This window comes from Microcaecilia unicolor, chromosome 1 (assembly GCF_901765095.1).
Source record: "Microcaecilia unicolor chromosome 1, aMicUni1.1, whole genome shotgun sequence".
Classification (NCBI taxonomy): domain Eukaryota; kingdom Metazoa; phylum Chordata; class Amphibia; order Gymnophiona; family Siphonopidae; genus Microcaecilia; species Microcaecilia unicolor.
In genome coordinates this window covers 470,153,139-470,173,340 of record NC_044031.1, presented here as the reverse complement: position 1 = coordinate 470,173,340, position 20,202 = coordinate 470,153,139, and the positions used below count along the sequence as shown (strand labels likewise).

Here is a 20,202-nt window from a genome sequence, read left to right as displayed (position 1 = left end):
TATGTACCAAGGTATAGAGAAGGAACCTTTAAAAGAAATACAGGTTTCATTTTTTACATACAAGGGAACGTACATCAGATGAAATATTCGAGCATAGCAAGAATGTGGCATAGTGCACTTTGCATGCTTTAGAAGAAATCAAATGCTTTATATTCTCAGCACTTGAAATATAAGTACTTCTGAAGATTCATGAAAATGACTACTTCCACCTTTGTTTGTATAAGGCTACTAGTGATTTAGGAATGACTCAGAAAACAGCAACCAGGTCCACATTAAAATGGTGAAAATGGGATTAACCAGGACACCTCAGTCCACCCTACATGAGCCATATTCAGAAAGGACTTTTTCCCATTCTATGACTGTGGAGAAAATCTTTATTGAAAAAAAAACCCCAATTTCTAGTAATTTCTAAAGCCTGAGGAGAGCCTAAGAAACTGAATTTGTTGCACTCCAGAGGTCTCATAAGCAAGGAGTCCTAACAGTCCTGGTCCCTTACTGGTGAGATGTGTCTCCACAGACCTACAGCCCTGATTGTCAGAAAGGAAGAGCTTTGGTTTTTCAGATGATTCACAATGGAAAATGTCTAGGATTTCATGAATTCAGGGTTCAAGGTCAGAGCATCTGGGAATCTGAAGATAGAAGGATTGAAGTAGCCATGAGCAGCTCTACATAGGAATCTTATATTGATTTCTAGTAAAAGGTAGTATCCCCTATACTCCTTGTTCCAATGGTGACTGCACACCAATCTGTTGAGAAAAGTGGTGTGATCCAAACTTATGGGAATGTGTGTTGTGCTGTAGAGGAGGTTCTGTAACAGAACAGCTGTAACAGGTTCTAAGCCTAGTTCAAGAAGATTCTCAGAAGAGAAATCACTGAATTGACCTAGATTATCAGAGGAGGAGGAATAAGTCTGTCTTCAGGTACCAACAAAGGAAGCCAATAGCCTGGGAGGTTTCTAAAAAGTATTCTGGTAGGAGTTTGAGATTGCTGATGAACTGTATTTCTGTAGATCTACATTTTGTCAAGTCATTAGCATTTCACAAGAACCCCAGTAAGTTTTATTTCCCAAACAAGCCAAAATCTGTGTCTCTGTATAGTCTTTTTTCAAATTTTGGTTGAGAATAAGTCCAGAGGTCTAAGGACTCTGTTATGAGTCTTTCCACCTGCCTTAAGAAGTCGGGTGATCCTCGATCTAACTGTGCCCCTCTATCAAAGCAGAGAATGAAGCAGATTTTGTACATGCATATGATAGGAGTAGACATATATCTGTCATTGAATTCTACCCACTATTTTAAATCATTATAAAACAAATCAACTATAAATCCCACAGCAAAAGTAACATGCTTCAGTGAACAAACTGAAAAAAAGGCAACATTCTTAACGGCGAACTGTAATAACTTACCAACAAGCAGATCACAGATAGCCAGATTTAAAAGAAAATAATAGCTGTGTTTTCTGAGACTCTTGTCAACTAGAAATGCCAGAATAACAAGCATATTTCCAAGTACTGTAGCTAAACCCAACAGAGACATCAGCGAAGTAAGAACTACTACAATGCCAGCTGAGAATCTGGAAATAATGCCTCCGATGAGGGGTGAATCTATGTCTCCTGTATCAGACAGTGAAGCATTTCCAAGAAGACTTACTAAAGCACTGATATTGAGATACATATTAGTACTTATCATTTTGACCAAGGACTTTTTTGCCTGACCCTGCTGTTTCCAAAATGTGTACTGTGGGAACTCTGCAGTACCATTTGCTCTGCTCGTCTTGTGAAACAACTCTGTTTAATAAATAGATAGTAATAGGGGTGTTTGGGGAATTTATGCAACCCTGTAGGGCAGAACTGCAAAGAGTGACGATATTCCCATTTGACAATGCTTTTGCTTTAGTTTTGTTTCTATGTATCTCCACTTCCCATGCTAAAAGAGGAATTCTAACCGTGCCCTCAAGTGTGCCTTTTCAGATACATTCACGTAAAATGAATTATTGAAATTATGCTGTAGTCTAAAGTACAAATATTAGAAATGAATGCAAGCAAAACTATTTTAGCAATATTCACTGAATTAGAGTCAGTGCTAAGCTTATGATATCACTGATGTTACCTAGATAGATAGATAGATAGATAGATAGATAGATAGATAGATAGATAGATAGATAGATAGATAGATAGATAGATAGATAAGGCAATGGTATCTTTCTGTTGCCTAATGGTGAGTGTGCATGTATTCACCAGCACACATGTGGTAATTCGTCCCTTCCAGTTGTGGTGTTCCCTAAGATAAGAAATCAGCACACTGCATACAGGGCCGGTCTTAGGCAGAGGCGACCAAGGCGGCCGCATAGGGCCCCGCGCTTAGGGGCCCTCAACTCTGCCTCACTCTGACCGACCCCTGCTCAGACGACCGCATCATGATCCCGCTTGGCCGCCGCCACTCCGCTCCTGCCACGTTGCGGCACGGTGCCCACCCCCATTGAGCCCACCGTCAGCAGCCTCCCACCTCCCCAGACCCTGACAGTTGCACCGACGGCCCCGACAGACAGTTGCAGCGCCAGCACGACGGCCCTGGCTCCCGACAGAGAGTTGCAGCGACGGCTCACCCCAGCATTTCACTTCCCGCTCAATGTCCCGCCTTCTGATGAGGTATTTCCTGTTTGGCGGGCGGGAGTCACTGAGCGGGAAAGCTGCCTGGAGCCTGGTCGGAGGTGAGCCGGTGTGCGAGTGAGTGTGACTTAAAAATAAATAAAGACAGTCAAGTGGAGCTCGAGCAAGTTTGTGCCACTGCCATTCAAAGGCAAGCCAGGTATGATGATAACTTTTCTTATAAGGAAGAAGGAAGTTTCAAACCCCTTATTTGCCATTTTAAAGGTAAATACTATTGCAGTAGTCTATTATTCTCCCATCAGTGATTAAGTCAAAATTCAGTGTTTTATGAAGGGCAGTGACAGGAAAAGATCAAGAGGTTAGCTAAAGTGGTGCGTGAATGTGATGGGGTGGGGACAGGGGCAAGTGGAGAGGGCTAGTAGTGTCAGACTTTACTGTTAATTTGCCCAAAGTTATTGAAAACCTAAAGAATCCCAAGTGGGCAGACTAAAAATTGTCCATCTAAAGGTATTTATCTTGCTAAGCTGGCCAGATCATGTGTATTTAGGAGAATTTGAGTTTCCAAAGCAAATAGCATTGTAGCCTCAAGAAAGAGGGGCATTTCTCTAAGCATGTTCAGCTTAGGAGAGGAAAAGAGCACACAAAAAATCCATTTCCAAGGAACCTTTTTAAATTAAAAATAGGGGAATTTGAAAGTACTGGATCTTTTCTTAGTATTTTTCCTTTATTCTCCTTTGTTATGAGAATTGGAACTACTAATTGTAGTGGACTTGAACTGAATTTCTGGGGAGGGGGGGTTCATGATAGCATTGGGCTTATTATTTCAATCAGTTTTTTTGTACAAGTTGTACAAGTTTAGCTTCATTTGTCTTTATTTGAAATTGCATAAATAAAAAATTTTCTAAAAATGGAATAATCTTATCAATGGGGTGGAGCTAGGGTGGGGGCGGAGCTATGTTGAGGGTGGGGCTAGAGTGGGGAGGGGCTAGGATGGGGCCCCACCAAATTGGTCTGCACAGGGCCCTGCACTTGCTAAGACCGGCCCTGACTGCATATGTGCATGCCAATGCATATCTGCAGCCTGCCTCAGGCTGCTCTACCTCAGCTGTACAGCAAACATCAGGGGAGTGCATCTACAGGAAGAGGGGAGAAAAAGCTTAAAAGATTTAAAGTGGCATTGAAGACTTATTTATTTAAACAGGCTTTTAATTGGGATATTTGCCGTGAGGGTTTAGTACTCTAGGGTCTCTGATGATGGTCATTCCCTTTTAGGAGAATGTTTTATTGATTGTCTGCTATATATGTGTGGGTAGGTCTTTCCTATTAATATTATGGAGTTATTTTCTTTTTATTTACTTGTATTTTACTGTATTGTAAACCAGTCTTTAGGCTCTCCCAAAATGGGAGATCTGGCTATGCCACTGCAGCTGACCACCAAAAGCAAGTTTAGAGGACCATGAGGACAGGGGAGAAAGGGAGAGGGAGAGACATTGGACCCACAGGGGAGTGGAGAGAAAGAGAGAGAGAGAGAGAGAGATAGAGAAAGAGATGTGGGCACATTTGGGTCAGATATTTACCCTAATAATATTGGTTATATATATCTCATTTATCTAGAGGATGTTTGGGCTTTTATGTGGTCCCAAAATACAAAAGAAGGTACTTACAAAGGTTTGTTGGCAATATAAGGGAAGAATGCCACTTCTTGGATGGATGGATAGATAGATAGATAGATAGATAGATAGATAGATAGATAGATAGATAGATAGATAGATAGATAGATAGATAGATAGATAGATAGATAGATAGATAGATAGATATTACAATTTATTAGTAATATAAAAATATAGGTATACTGGTTTGGCAAAGTAATTGACAAACCTTAGTCCAACTATGCAGCAGCAAAGCAGTACAACTAATAATTATTCCTGATACAACCTTAGAATTTCCTAAAAGCCAAATAACAGTTAAGTAAGGAACCACATGCCAAAGGTCCTGAATCATACTTGGAACTTAGCAATGCTCTCTATCTAGCCCTGGACCTTAGGAAGGAAACCATTCTTCACCCAAGTTGTGGGACGCAAATGGAAGAATCCATAGCTCCTTCAGGGGTCCTTTTACCAAGCTGCGGGTAAAAGGGCCCTGCTCTAGTGGCGGGGGCTGTTTTTCCTGCACGCCAGGGCCCTTTTTACCATAGTGGATAAAAGAGCCCCCAGCACTCATGGCCATGCAGTAAGAGAACTTTTACCGCATGGCCATGTGGCAGGGAGCCCTTACCACCACCCACTGAGGTGGCGATAAGCCTGCTTATTTTTGAAGAACTACTACTACTACTATTTAACATTTCTAGAGCGCTACCAGGGTTACGCAGCGCTGTACAAAAACAAAGAAGGACAGCCCCTGCTCAAAGGAGCTTACAATCTAAAGGACAAAAGGACAAGGAGTGCAGACAATCAAAAATTGGAACAGTCTAGAAGAAGGGCGCCCATCTTCTGACACAAATCGGGAGATGGGCATCCTTCTCCTAAGGTCACCCAAATCAACATAATCGAAAGCCGATTTTGGACGTACTCAACTGCTTTCTGTCACGGGGATGACCAAAGTTCAAGGGGGCGTGTTGGCAGTGTACTGAAGACAGGACGGGGACGTGGTTAACAGATGGGCATCCTCGGCCGATAATGGAAAAAAGAAGGGCGTCCCTCACGAGCATTTGGACGACTTTACTTCGTCCATTTTTTTCACGACCAAGCATCAAAAAGGTGCCCGAACTGACCAGATGACCACAGAGGGAATCGGGGATCACCTCACCTGACTTCCCCAGTGGTCACTAACCACCTCCCACCCTGAAAAAAAACAAAAAAATGTGTCTTTTTTTTTTTTTAGAGTATGTCCTTCGCTGTGCCTCCGTCCCTGCGATGGCAGTTGAGGACGTCCAAAATGTGGATGTTTCTGTGAGAAGGACATCCATGCCTTTGCTATGCCTCTGACACCCTATTTATTTATGTGGATTTTGGATCACAAGTAGCAGCAGTAGGATTTGCAAGACCAGTGCTGTAACCACTAGGCCACTCTGCCACTCCACTCCACTCCCTTGAAATTTGGCCATCCCTGTGGGGGGGGGGGGGGGCAGCATGCAGGTCCCTGCGGGGGATGTATGTGTGTGTCAGCGGAGGCATAACCAAAGCGTGGACTTCCTTCTTTCAAACATTTTGGGTGTCCTCAACTGCCCCCCACAGGGATGGCCAAATTTCAAGGGAGTGGAGTGGCAGAGTGGCCTAGTGGTTACAGCACTGGTCTTGCAATCTAGAGGTGGCCAGTTCAAAGCCCACTGCTGCTACTTATGATCCAAAATCCAAATAAATAAATAAAGAGGGTGTCAGAGGCATAGCAAAGGCATGGATATCCTTCTCACAGAAACATCCACATTTTGGACATCCTCCACTGCCGTCGCTTCCCCTCCTTTGGAAGGAAATTGTGCTCATTTGCATACATTTGCGAGCGTAAGAAAATTTTCAGTTGCCGGAAATTATTGTCAAAGCAGCATAGAATCCATTCAGGGACGAAACCGTTCACATGTACTAAATGTAGAAAAAGCTTTATTCATAAATCACAGCTAACAAAGCACCAGAGAATACACACAGGAGTAAAATCATTCACATGTGCTGAGTGTGGTAAAAGCTTCTGTCAGAAGATACTCCTCACTATTCACAAATTGAAGCATACAGGATTAAAACTGTTAGCATGTACTGAGTATGGCAAAAACGTCTGTTATAATCCCGGAAGGACAATGAATATGGCAAAGCTGATGGCCTCTCCAGGAAGGAACAGCCTGAACTACCCTGACACTGGACTATCGAGACCCAATCAGCGGTCTGTAGAAGCCACAGTCCGGGATCTCTCTCTTAAGGGGGGAGATGTGAAGAAATAGTGTGTTTTAAGCCTGTAAAATGTTTTGGATATTTTCCTGCCAAAATTAATTCTGACGAGTATTTCTCTAGTTTGGCCAGCAGAGGGTGCATGTTTATGCTTAAAGCTGTGACAGAGGACTGACTTCTCTTTCTTTTAGTTAGCACACAGATAATAGGAAGTGCCTGTAGTGACTGTTCTGGGCTCCGATTGGCCTGGAGTTTGAAAAGGAAAGAGAGACAGATTTCTTTCCTGAGGCCTGTTGAATTATATGTCCTGACCATCCCAGGTACTGTTTAGACAGTATATAGATGTTTAGTTAGTGCAGGACCAGTGGCGTACCAAGGGGGGGGTGGCGGTGGGGGCGGTGGGGGCAGTCTGCTCCGGGTGCACGCCGCTGGGGGGTGCCGCGGCGCACGCCTGTCAGCTCAGAGTTCGCTACGCTAACTTCGCTGGTTCGCTGCAGCTCCCTCCCTCTGCCCCGGAACAGGTTACTTCCTGTTCTGGGGCAGAGGGAGCTGCAGTGAACCAGCGAAGTTAGCGTAGCGAACTCGGAGCCGACAGGCGCACACCGCGGCACCCCCCCAGTGGCGTGTACCTGGGGGGGTGTCATTTCGCCGGGGGGAGGAGGTGTCATTTCGCGGGGGGGCGCATCGGCGATCCGCCCCGGGTGTCGAGGCTAGGAACGCCACTGTGCAGGGCCGCAACCTCCCCCCCCCATGATCATCACCGCTGCTGCCCCCCCCCGGGATTGCTGCCATTGCTGCAATTCAAATACCTTGGCTGGCAAGGATCCCGAGGCCCCACCAGCAGAAGAGGTCTTCCTCCAGAACTGACTCTTCACTATGCCGATTGCCTGCCCCTGCGGCTGCTTTTTCTCTCAGGGCATGCTCAGCTTCAAAACCGAGCATGCGCGCCTGAGAGGAAAAGCAGCCGATTAGCAAGCAATGGGCAGAGTGAAGAACAGCGCTGGAGGAAGACCTGCAGTGTCTGCTCCTCCGGGTCCTCCCCAGCCTCCAAGGGGGCCCGGCGCTGGACTTTTCTCCTGCTCCTGTCGGGACGCACTCGGGTCTCATGAGAAGCAGGAGAGAGAGAGAGAGAGAGACCCCGGTGCCGGGCCCCCTTGGAGGCCCGTGCCCAGGGAATATTGCCCCCCCCCCCCCCCCCCCGAGTTAGTGTTATAATTGATCCATATTTCAGTTACCTGCTATTGTTTTGCTGATTGTACATTTTTTGTTCCAATGTGACAATAAACCGGTTTAGTTTATTGCCTCTCTGTCTGGAATGATAAAGAATCCTAGTGGTTTGTGTGTTGGGTCTGTGAGTACTTTCTGTGAACTGTGGGACCACTGGGAGTGTGGCTCCAGTAACCTAGAAATCCCTGGGGAAAATCTGAGAGCAGGAGACTCACCCAGAGGTGGTTGTGACCCAGTCTGTGAGAGGAGGGTGCTAGTGTAGAGCACAAGCAGCTGGTGCAGGTGGACCTGAAATGTGCTGGACACAGACCCTCTAAGTGGCTGCAGGGTAACACCAGACAGGTGGCTAGGCGTTTCATGACAGATGTGATCATTAAAAAGAGACTATTTTTCATGTGCAAATTAAAATGTAGTGCATAGGTTGTAAAATGGCATTTTATTTTTCATGCTATGCGGATAACTGTTTATACAAATAAAACACATGCATTTTTTTCTCTATACACACTTCCACTTTGGAAAGTAGCCCAGGAAATCCATATGCTTACATTTACACCGACTCCTTAGCAAGCACATTGCACATATTTTCTAGGTTAATTTACACACAAACAGCCAAAGTGTTACCCTCTAAAATTTCAGCTCTTGCAAGCAAAAAAAAAAAAAAGTTAACACAAGGTTTAGTGAATGGGTACCTTAATTAAAACAGGCCAATTCTGATAGACTCGAAAAACAGCAGGACTGAGAGAAAAGACGATGACTCTGAATAACAGATACCACTGATATAAGTCATCACAGTTACCTAACTGAGGGGTCCTTGTACTAAGATGCACTAAGCCCTAACACAAACTTAGTGCACCGAAAAAGGCTTACCGGGTCTTGCAGTAATTTCCCTGTTTGCACACAGTAATCATGCATAAACTATTTGTTTAAAATATTTTGAGAGGATGTGTCATGGGCAGAAAGTGGGTATAGAAGTACTAACTGGCTATCACGTTCACATTACTGCACGCTAACTGGTTAACACTGGGTTAACTTAGGAGCACTTAGCACCTTCTAAATAGAGGGGTGGTAAGTGATCCCACATTAATTATTTGCAGTTGCCATGTGCTAATGACAACATTAGTTCATGACTTACAAATAAAATAATGGAAAAATGCCTATTTTACCACCATAGTAAAAATGGGATTAGCACGCGGAAAAGTCTCACATTAGGATGTGCTAAGCCCAAATTTTCCAACAGCTTAGTAAAGGGGCCCCTGAAAGATTTTGGGGACACAATATTTTTATAAATGCCTTCTTAAATGCTGGATGGCAAAAAGTGTAAAGGAAAGGATTAATTGTGGAATTAAACCACAAAAACCAGAATGCAATCTCATACCACACTGATGATATGAAAACATAGTTCCACAGTTCATGAATGAGCATTAGGAAAGAGTTTGGTGCCCAGCAAATGAAAAAGGTACACACGATAATTCCTAAAGATTTGGCAATTTTCTTATCCCTGGAAACGCCAGTATTTTGAACTATGCTCTGAGATGCTTTGCAACTGTTTTCCCTTTTTCCATCAAATGAGACTGTTTTATTATTACAATTATTAGATTTTGTGTCACAAGCCAGTGCACACACAGGGTCAGAACTTTTTTCATAACTATTGTTTACTGATGTAGAAAGTGGGAGAATTTCCCCAGTAAGCTGAATGAAAGCTGGCATTTTCTCACCGTTGGGGTTGGCTTTGGCTTCAGATGAACATATTTTCATTTGCTGACATTTACTTTTAATGCGCTGTCTTATATCAAGGTAGATTCGCAAACTGAAATAGATAATAACAGCCAATGGAGAAAAGAAATCAAAAAGTGATGTAAAAAGTAGATAGTACTTTTTATGAAAGAATTCAGGACTGCATTCACCATCTGGAACCTTGCTGTACCCTGCTACATACTCCCAAAATATTACTGCTGGGCCATATAGAAGAAAAGCTAAAATCCAAACGGTTGCCATTTTAACAACAGTACTTCTGATGCACTTCTGCTGGACTCGATAAGCAACCTAGAAAAATAAGTAAATAAACTTTTATACCCATTCTGGATTTTTAAAACATATTTGTATTTATTGAAACACAGAAAATTAACTACAATATCTAAACAACCTAACAATCAAATCAGTTAACACAGTGGCGTAGGAAGGGGGGGCGGTGGGGTGGGGCGGTCCGCCCCAGGTGCACGCTGCTGGGGGGGGTGTCGGCTCTGCTGGTTCCCTGCTCCCTCTGCCCCGGAACAGGTTACTTCCTGTTCCGGGGCAGAGAGAGCAAGGAACCAGCGGAGCCGACGCAGCTCCCAGCGACGTGCACTCGGGATGGATCAGCGTTCCCGCCCGCCCCCCACTTTCATATGTCAGTAAGAATGCGCTCCGGGGGGGTGCGCCATGCTGCACCTGGGGGGGGGGGTGCGCAGCGGCGACCCGCCCCGGGTGTCAGCCGCCCTCACTACGGCACTGAGTTAACATATTACATGTTTCAGAACTTCACGGTACTCAATTATTCTTCCTATTACAATGAATAGGATCAGTAGAATATAATCCTCCTCCCCTCAGTGTTCTGGTTTTGTAAAGTGCTGTCTACTGTCCCACAGAGGTGACATCCTGGTTGGCATTATGATATTTAATATGTTGTCTATGTATATTGATTCTCATCTTTCGCATCTGACTTGTCTCTCCAGTATAGCACCCTTCTTCACACTTCTTGCACTGAATGATATATACCACATTTGAAGATGAGCATGTGAAGGATCCCCTTAAGCTGAATGTTTTTCCCATGTGAGGTACTGTGGGATCCCGTGAAATGTGTTGGCACAGTTTGCAGCTTGGTATATTGCAGGGGCATGTGCCATTCTCATCTTTTTGAGCTTGTATTAGGAACTTGCATTTCACTAATGTTTGTTTCAGACTAGGTGGTTGTGTGAAGGCCAGGACTGGTGGAGCTGGGAATATCTAATACATCCTCCTGGAGTAGTGGCTGTAGATCTTTTATGATTCTCCTCAGTTTTTCCAGCTCTGGACTGTATGTCACTACAAGGGGGACATTCTCTGTGGTTTTCTTTTCTTTGTACTGCAATTATCACAGCATGAGATCTCTGTACAGTCTAAAGGAATTTCATTTTGTACTTCCAACAAACTAGATGAAATTCAACTATTCACAGATCTAGAAGAAATCTTTAGGAAACTCCGCTTGAAAGTACATTTTCACAAAAGAGATATTCCCAACAGAATGGAATACAATTTTAAATAAAAGAATACATATTTCACCCCACACAATGGGTAAAACAATAATCTAGACAACTACATAGAAAGTTTCAGACATAGGGTGAAATTACAACTTTCTAGCAAAGAAAATTCTGTACAACCTCTCTCCACCAGAATGAGCTGCCATAAAAAGACTACATAATAACCAAAACATGTCACCAAACCTACAGACAAAGGAGACTCTGTAGTGATTGTGAACACACAAAAATACATTGAAGAAGGATACAAACAGCTGTCAGATAACATGTTATAGGAAACTAACTAAGGAACCCACACAGGATTATACAAATCAGTTGAAAATCTTACCAAACACTCCCAAAGCAAGCATAACCATAGCTAATGAAACTCATACGAAATCATCCTTCACTAAGGCATTCTACATGCAACCTAAAATCCATAAACCTGGAAACCCTCATATCTGGTGTTGGCACACTCACAGAGGAAATATTTGGACTTATAGAGGGGATTCTTAAACCCTTAATCCTTCACACAAAAAGTTTACAACCCCAAAATAATCTCCAAAAATATTGCTTCTTCCCTTAAAATACCCAGAAAAAACCTATTCCAGTATAAAGAAAAGAAAACCACAGAGTTCCCCCCCCCCCCCCTTGTAGTGACATACAATCCAGAGATGAAAAAACTGAGAAGTACCATAAAAGATCTACAGCCTCTACTCCAGGAGGATGCATTACTGAAAGAGATATTCTCAACTCCACCAGTCCTGGCCTTTAGACAACCCCCTAATCTGAAACAAAAATTAATGAAATGTAAGCTCCCAATGCAAGTTCAAAAAGAAGAGAATGGCACACGCCCCTGAAATATACCAAACTGCAAACTGTGCCAACACATTTCACAGGATCCCACAGTCCCTCACATGGGAAAAACATTCAGCTTAAGGGGATCCTTCACATGCTCATCTTCAAATGTGGTATATATTATTCAATGCAAAAAGTGTGAAGAAGGGTGTTATACTAGAGAACAGTGGCATTCCTAGGGGGGCTGTCACTCGGGGCGGATCGCCGATGCGCCCCACCCCCCGGGTGCAGCGCGGCCCCCCCTGGCGAAAGGACACCCGCCCCCGCGACAGAAACCCCCCCGGGTGCACACCGCTGGGGGGGGTGCCGCGCGCACCTGTCCGTTTGTTCCATGCTCCTCGCTCTGCCCCGAAACAGGAAGTAACGTGTTCCGGGGCAGAGGGAGCATGGAACGAATGACGGACAGGCGGCGCAGCACCCCCTAGCGGCGTGCACCCGGGGCGGACCGCACCCACCGCCCCCCCCCCCCCCCTAGGAATGCCACTGCTAGAGAAGCAAGCCAGATGCTAAAGATGTGAATCAATGTACACAGATATCATATTAAACATTACAATGCCAACCAGGATGTCACCTCTGTGGGACAGCACTTTACAAAACCAGAACACTGTATCAATGATTTTATGGTGAGAATACTAAAAGGAAATTTTAAGACAATCCAGGAACATAAGACCTTTGAAGTCAAAATGATGAAATATTTTGGCACCCAGTAGACAGGACTTAAAGAGCTAGGTTTTCTATCCCATTATAAACCTTAAAATTATATTGCTTTGACACCCTCTTATCACCCAGCTATTGCTTCCTGTCTTCTCAGCTACCCTCTTCTTATGAGACTGTCATTGGAATGCTTTTATGTTTCACTTATATTTCCTGATATTTGTCAACATTTGCTATTTCTGATCTAAAGAAGAAGGTGTTACCTTCAAAAGCTAATCAAAAAATGTATTAAGTTAGTCCAATAAAAAAAAGATGTCATTTTATTTTATTTTCTATGTTTTGTTTTTATTTGTGGACTAACATGGCTACCATACCACTTTAAGAAAGCTTCAGGACTGAGCAGTTTAGAGCTCTGGTCCAGACACTGATTCTAAGTCTATTAGACTATTGTAATTTGATTTATGTGGGATGTTCTGAAGTTTTCTTTGTACATTCTTAGAACTTGCAGAATACAGCAGCCAGGATGCTATGTTCAGCCTCAAACTTTCACAGAGTGACTCCGTTGCTGTTTAAATTGTGTTGGTTACCAAGGCTCAATGTCTTTTTAAGCTATGTACGTTAGTTTTAAAAAATTTATCTGGATAGGCACCAGCCTATACAGCCCAATTGGTCCTTTATCTTTAAATGAATAGGGAAGAACAGCCTCAAAACCAAATTTTATTACATTTCCCCAAATATTAGAGTAATGCATAAGAGGTTTTTGAATCTCTTCTTATTGTGGCAATGTGACTGACAAACAGGCATGGGATCTTCATAGACATAAGCAGGGTATAGAAGAAGTCAAAAGAAAAGCTTTATTAATGAACAACTAATCAAAGTAATACAGTCTGTTCCTGTCACAGACTCAGTCGGAAACCTTAGCAACAACCACATTAACATTTACTTCCTTCTTTCTTAACAGTTCTCTGTTGTGTAAATAATTGTCACAAATTGAATGCAGTGAAAAACAGGTTCAGGCTTTCTAAAGTAAACTAGGCCTCTAAAATCATAGCATCTCTCAGTCCTGATACTTCACTGAAGAAATGTGACAGCGTGCTTAACCTTGGCAGAATTACAAAGTTGGCAAGGGTTGTGTATAGCTGGACATAGGCATACTGAGAAACTATAAAATTAATTGGGCCAGGTGAAGAAAAGTTCAATTTAAGGGTAAGCGAAGTTTGGAGATAGGAGAGCTGAAACTTGGTCATAATTGGATAAGAGATAAGAAAACTGAGACTTGGTCATGATTGGATAAGAGATAAGCAAACTTGCTAAGGTTGAAACTCAGTCCTAATTGGATGAAAGATAAGAAAAGTTTAGAACTTGGGCATAATTGGATATATGTGCCAATTATGACGAAAGTGCAGGTGGGAAAGTGAAATGCTCATAGGGATCTATGGGATCAAAAAAGTATAAAAGGTCTGCTACCTAAGCAGTTTTTTAGAGAGAGAAGAAGAGTGAAGCCAGCAACCTTTGAAGGCACATGTCATCAGTCGTGAAGGGTTGTTCTACCATGTGAATGTCTGAACTGCTGGTACTATCTTTGGGTAAGATGCTTTTGCTAATAAACTATCTTATTATATCCTCTGAATACTGGGTTTCCTCCTAATTATTGAATTTGCTACTGCCCAGACTGTAAATCTGGCAGAGCAGATACAAGGTTAGAGTAATTAAGTATCTAGAGGGGATATGCAGTTCTTTCCAGGTTAGTAGAAAGCCCATGCCGCTGCTGCCCAAACAGAAGAGGCAGACCTAATAAATAAACAATTGTCAGGCTTCCTCAGCACAATTCAAGTTACTCACAAATAAATCGAGGCCTGGCTTCAGCTGGGACACTCAGGACCTGAGTCTTAACAGCACTCTTTTACCTTTTCAGTCTTCCGTTTCTTCTCATTCAATCCCTGGGTGTCTGCTTCTTAACATAGGGTGCAAATCTATGAACTTGGGCTGCTCCTCACTTCCCTGGGACTCCCCCACTGGTACTGCAGCCCAGCCAACACTTTGGGAGGATTCCTTCACTTGGAGCCTCATTCCAGGAAATCTCTGCACTCAGGACCTCTCTCCTGGAGACTTCTTCTCTCCGGTCCTCCCTGTTCTCTCTTTCTCAAGGCATTCAACCACCTTCCCTCCCTGCCTGAGATCCACCCCTCAAACTCAATCTCTGGCTCAGTGAACTAGCACCACCTGCTATAAGGTGGTTTAACTGCAACATCAATGAAGGAGTGTCATTAGGGAAACCTGCCACTGTAGCACTCACTTCCTCACACTTTCTCACTTTATCAAATGGCCAAAGTTTGGAATTCACTTCCAATTGACATTAGAAGAATTCATAACTATTTGGCATTTTGGAAGCAACTTAAAACTTTTTTTAATAGCAGAAATGTTTTAACTGAGGCGGTACAGATTTTTGTTTGCTTCATCTAGATGTTGTTCTTCTTAGACATGTCTAATCTTTTTTGTGTGTGTGATCTGCATTGAACAGATCAGGTATTTGCAGAATACAAAAGGAGTTATTGTATTGTAAAATATTTATTTATTTATTTTAAACACTTTTAACCCACTTATACCCTAAGAGGCTTCATAAAAACATACATATTAAAAGTAACACAGATTACAAAGCATATATATCCTCCATCATCATACATAACATCAAAATGTTGCCATATAAACTCTCCATCAATACACTGCCCCTCAAAAAAAAAAAAAAAGCTTGGACAAAGCTACATTTTTAACATCTTCTTAAATTGTAGTATACTAGCACTCATACACAGCTACCCAGGTAAGCGTTCCTGCAATTAAAAATGCTGATGCCTTTTTAGCAGCATAATGAACAGTGGGCACTAATCCATAAGAACATCAGCATTGCCATACTGGGACAGACCAAATGTCCATCAAGCCTAGCATCCTGTTTCCAACAGTGGCCAATCCAGGTTACAAGCACATGGCAAGATCCCAGAACAGTACAATACATTTTATGTTGCTTATCCTAGAAATAGGCAGTGGAGTTTCCCCAAGTCCATCTTAATAATGGCTTATGGACTTTTCTTTTAGGAAGTTATCCAACCCTTTTTTTAAACCCTGCTAAGCTAACTGCTTTTACCACATTCTCTGGCAATGAATTCCAGAGTTTAATTACACATTGAGTGAAGAAATATTTTCTCCAATTTGTTTTAAATTTACTACTTTGTAGCTTCATTGCATGCCCCCCAGTCCTAGTATTATTGGAAAGCGTAAACAAGAGATTCACGTCTACCCATTCCACTCCACTCATTATTTTATAGACCATTATTTCATATCTCCCCTCAGTCATCTTTTCTCCAAGCTGAAGATCCCTAGCCACTTTAGCCTTTCCTCATAGGGAAGTCATCTCGTATCCTTTGTCATTTTCGTCACACTTCTTTGTATCTTTTCTAATTCTACTGTATCTTTTTTGAGCTACGGTGACCAGAAGAAAATTAGTAACCATTCTAAAATACCATGGCATTTTAGCATAAGCAACCTGATGAATAAGAGTCAAAACTTATACTGCACTCTATATTTCACAGGCAACCCAAGTTCTCTCAACACTGGCATAATATGATCAAATCTGGAAATTCCAGCAACCAGCCTGGTAGCTGCATTCTTTCTGCACAATTTGCAAAGCTCTAAGCCTATAATGTGGAACACCCAAGTAAAGAGAACTGCAATAATCTATCTTTGATAAAACCATAGTCTGAATCACGCTCTTAAAATCAGCGAAACCTAACATATAAGGTGGTATTCAGGTTTGATACTATTGCTACAGACTGTGAAATGATCGCATGTTATATTTTACTACCCTATTGACCCGCTTCATTCTAAGAGAATTGAATAAAATCTTTACTGGGTTATTGCCTACCTTCCCCATTCCCCAAGTTATAGTTTTATAGTTATTGCTTATTGCATTTGCTACACTGCTTAACTTCAGCCGAGAATAAGGTGGTGTCCAATACAACTGCAGTAATCAGAAAGGAACGCTAAATAAAATAGAAAAGCACTTTCAACAAGAATCAAACATTGAAATAGCACAGAGATAAATGAACATGTTGCTACTCTTTCAGATTTGACAGCTAAATGGTGGAATGTTATACCAATCCAAATAAGGAGTATTTTTTGTTACGTTTCGTAAAACATTGAAAATGTATTTGTTTATAAGATATGTTTTAGGCAAAATCTAAAGAAGTGGTAATTTTTTTTCTTTTCTTATTGTCTTTCAAATTATAATTCCTGGAATGTCCTGCTTTCCTGCTATGTGAATCTCACTGAACTCTGTTGGGAATGTTGCGATCCATGAGAAATAAAGTAAAGTAAGGAGACCCCCCCCCCCCAGGATACACTGGGAGGTTATTAACATTGACTAAGACAGATGGACAAAAAATTATGGGAAATTTATAGATGGGGGTTAAGGAATTGAAAGTGTCTATGTGGGAGGGAGGGAGGGAGGACAGTGATTTTATGAAAGGGTTAAAGGTGAATAGCTAAAAGGGTAGCAACAGGGGACTGGAGCTAGGGATTGGAAGAAAGAGGTATAATCTGATTGGTTCAGTGAGGATAAGGATATGGGTATCTTAAGTAATGTTTTGGCAGGCTTTGGAATTAGTTGTGGGAAGGTAGGAACAGGCGAAGGCAGATGAGATAGGCTAGGGAGTTTTCGCACCCGTCCCTTCCCACCCCTGTTTTTTATGTTGTAGTTTGATGTGCTGTGGGCTGTTTTTGTGGGTGGTGCTTTAGCTGTTTTGTACAAGGAGGGTGGGGTTTGGTTTGTTGAGGGGTGTTGGGGGGGGGGGGGGGTCGCAGCTTTTGGAGCCGGCCGGTATGTGGGGTAAAGAGGCACTAGAGGTGGCAAACTGAATGTTTTGTGGAAAGAGATGATTGAAGGATAAGGGTAACTCATGGGTGGCACCGCCATGAATGAAGTGTGGTTTGACAGCACTATGAGTCACATGGGAAGAAGAGGGGAGAAGCAGGGTATAGGAAAGGAGTCAGTTTCAAATAGTTGCAAGCCACTCTGGGGATTTTAATTCAAAATCCAAAATTGTTCTGGTTGAATGATCAAAGCTTTGTAAATGAGGTTTCTGGTTAATAAAGCTGTGGCCATAATTTTTGCCAACTAAAAGAGTGTGTGTCAGTGTTATTACGGTAGTAGAAGTACTTATATTTTAATGGTTGCTGAATGATGTGCGAGTGTCAATGTTAAACAAACTCAATGACCCAGGAAAATTCAGGTTAATTCCCACAGGGAAGAAACTCCCAAAGGCCACGGTAAAATAACATGAATTCAACATCCTTCCAAATCACTTCAATAAACCCTCAGATCGCAAAATCATCGGGAAAAAATTCCATAATGTCGGAATCAAGTTAAAAAAAAGGCTCCAGTTCTTGTGGAAGCCTTCTTGGCTCTAGATAATGCTGGAACCCCCAGTTTAAGTTCCACAACAGATTGCAATGCTCTTCCTGGGGTATAGAGCACTAAAATCCCTACAAGGGAAGGGGGAGATTTATCATAGAAAGCTCTGTGAATTAGCAACATCAGTCTCTATATATATCAGAAACATATTGGGAGTCAGTGGTAATGTATATAAAGGGTGGTCACACTATAGAATCTATGTGCTCTTTCTAGAAGGCGAATAACAGTATTCTGTATTGTTTGGAGTTTCTTCAAGCTCACTTCAGATAATCCTGCAAAAACAACATTGCCATAATCGAGCACAGACATTAATAAGGGTAATGGTATTTGATATACCGCCTTTCTGTGGTACAATCAAAGCAGCTTATAATTATTACATACAGGTACCTTCTGTTCCTAGTGGACTCACAATCTAAATATTATACCTGGGGTAATGTGATTTGTCAGTAGTAATTTCATGGAGGTTAATAGAGCAAAGGCTTTAAAAACAATTATTGGAAGTGAAATAGGAAAGTTAAAATTAAATATTTGAGATATAATAGAGCAGATATTATTCCGAAAAGGAATAGGCTGTCCGGAGCTTAATTTAATGACATAGCCATCAGTAACTACTTGGAGGGGAAACACTTTTCTCATGAATCCTGAAGAACAGACAGAGTAGAAGCTTCGGCCCAAGTTTTACACTATAATCTTTTGTGAATTAAAACAAGATTGTTTGTATGGTGAAAAGACTCCTGATGCAGGCCCCCTTGGCCGAAACACAGTAGTGTCGAGTCCCAATCACCTACTCGTTTTAATTTTTATAATCAATAAAATATTTTTAAATATTGAATTCTGTTTTCACCTTCAGTCATCTTCACTGTTTTTTGTTGTTGGACTTGTTTTCTGCGAAGACTGGTTTCTTCGGTTTTTTGTGCGTGCCAAACATTCATCTAACATATGAGTAAGCATACCTATTTGAGACTTACAATGCCAACAATCACTTCTGATGGCATTTCTGTATTAGTTTTTCCACAAATTAGAACTAGCTTCTGCTGTTTCAATAATTTTAACTCTTAAAAGGCGATCAATATGGTCTTTGTTGGACAATTGCTTACAATGCTTGCATACCATTCCAGCAACAACAAATAATTTCTTTTGATGTGGACATATTTTGAAGTCTTCACAGAAATTATCTAAATGTCTCTCAGCAAGTTTTGTTAGCAATCTTACTTAATCTGTTGTACTAGAATTGTTCACATTATTATTGTATTTCATCACTATTTCCGTACACATCATAGAATAATAACATTTCATGAGAAAAAAAAGTTATTTCATGGAGGGAGGGGTCTCTTTGTTGTGCCTCACCCAGGAGGAAGGGATGATAACCCAAGGAGAAGTTCAACTATCAATCACACTTTTTTCTATGTGGCTATGGTAACAGATAAACTTTGTGAATCTTGCTGTCTGGCAGCACATATTGGGAGAGAAACAAGAGAACAAAAAAGTTTCACAGAGAACAAAAACAGCAAAAAGAAGAGACAGCCAAGGAGATAATGATGTCACTAGAGCCACACTCTGGTTAACAATAAAATGATTAATCAGAGTGTGGCTCCCGTGACATCATTATCCCTCTGCTCAAAGAGAAAAAAGGAGGTTGTGTGTGTAAATCTTAATTAATGGCAATTAGCGCTGATAATTGCTTGTTAAAATCCAGTTGACAATGCTGATTAGCTAGATAACCAATTAAGTTACATGCATTGTTATAGAACACACTTTATTTTCCACACAAAAATTAAGGCATAATATATGGAATTCTGGGAAGTGAGCTAAAAATTGGGCATGTGCAGAATTTCCGCATGCAATTTTTATTGAGTAATGAGCCAATTAGCACCAATAATTGGCCTTTAAGAATCAATTATTGGCATTAATTGGCAACAATTTGGATTTGCATACATATCTTGCTACACAATTTTCTATAAAGATGCACGTTCAAATCCTTTAGCGCATAACTGAAAAGGGGTGTGTCCATGGGAGGATCATGGACGGGTCAGAGATGTTCACTTAAGATGCACATAGCATTATAGAATTTGGAGGATCCGTGCATAAATTAGACACAAAGATTTATACCAGGTTTCAGTAGGTAGAAAACCTCATGCCCAAAAGTTGGGTACAGATCCCAGAGCGCCGTTTATAGAACAGCACTCAGCGCTCATTTTTTTCAATGCCCAAATTTGGGTGCCATTAACAGAATCTTGTCCTAAGCAAGTTGTGCACTAAATTATAAAATAC

The 20,202-nt window shown here is 41.8% G+C and overlaps 1 protein-coding gene across 1 annotated transcript in view; it reads right to left on the bottom strand.

Annotated features, from left to right (window-relative positions):
- Positions 1-3,724: 3,724 nt before the first annotated feature.
- LOC115458467 (histamine H3 receptor-like) overlaps positions 3,725-20,202 on the bottom strand; it is a 101,902-nt gene continuing 85,424 nt past the window's right edge. Inside the window, exons 4-5 of the mRNA XM_030188454.1 lie at positions 9,420-9,747; positions 3,725-3,738 (exon numbers count right to left, since the gene is read on the bottom strand). Coding sequence (XP_030044314.1) covers positions 3,725-3,738; positions 9,420-9,747 — 342 coding nt within the window. The remainder of the gene's footprint in view (positions 3,739-9,419; positions 9,748-20,202) is intronic.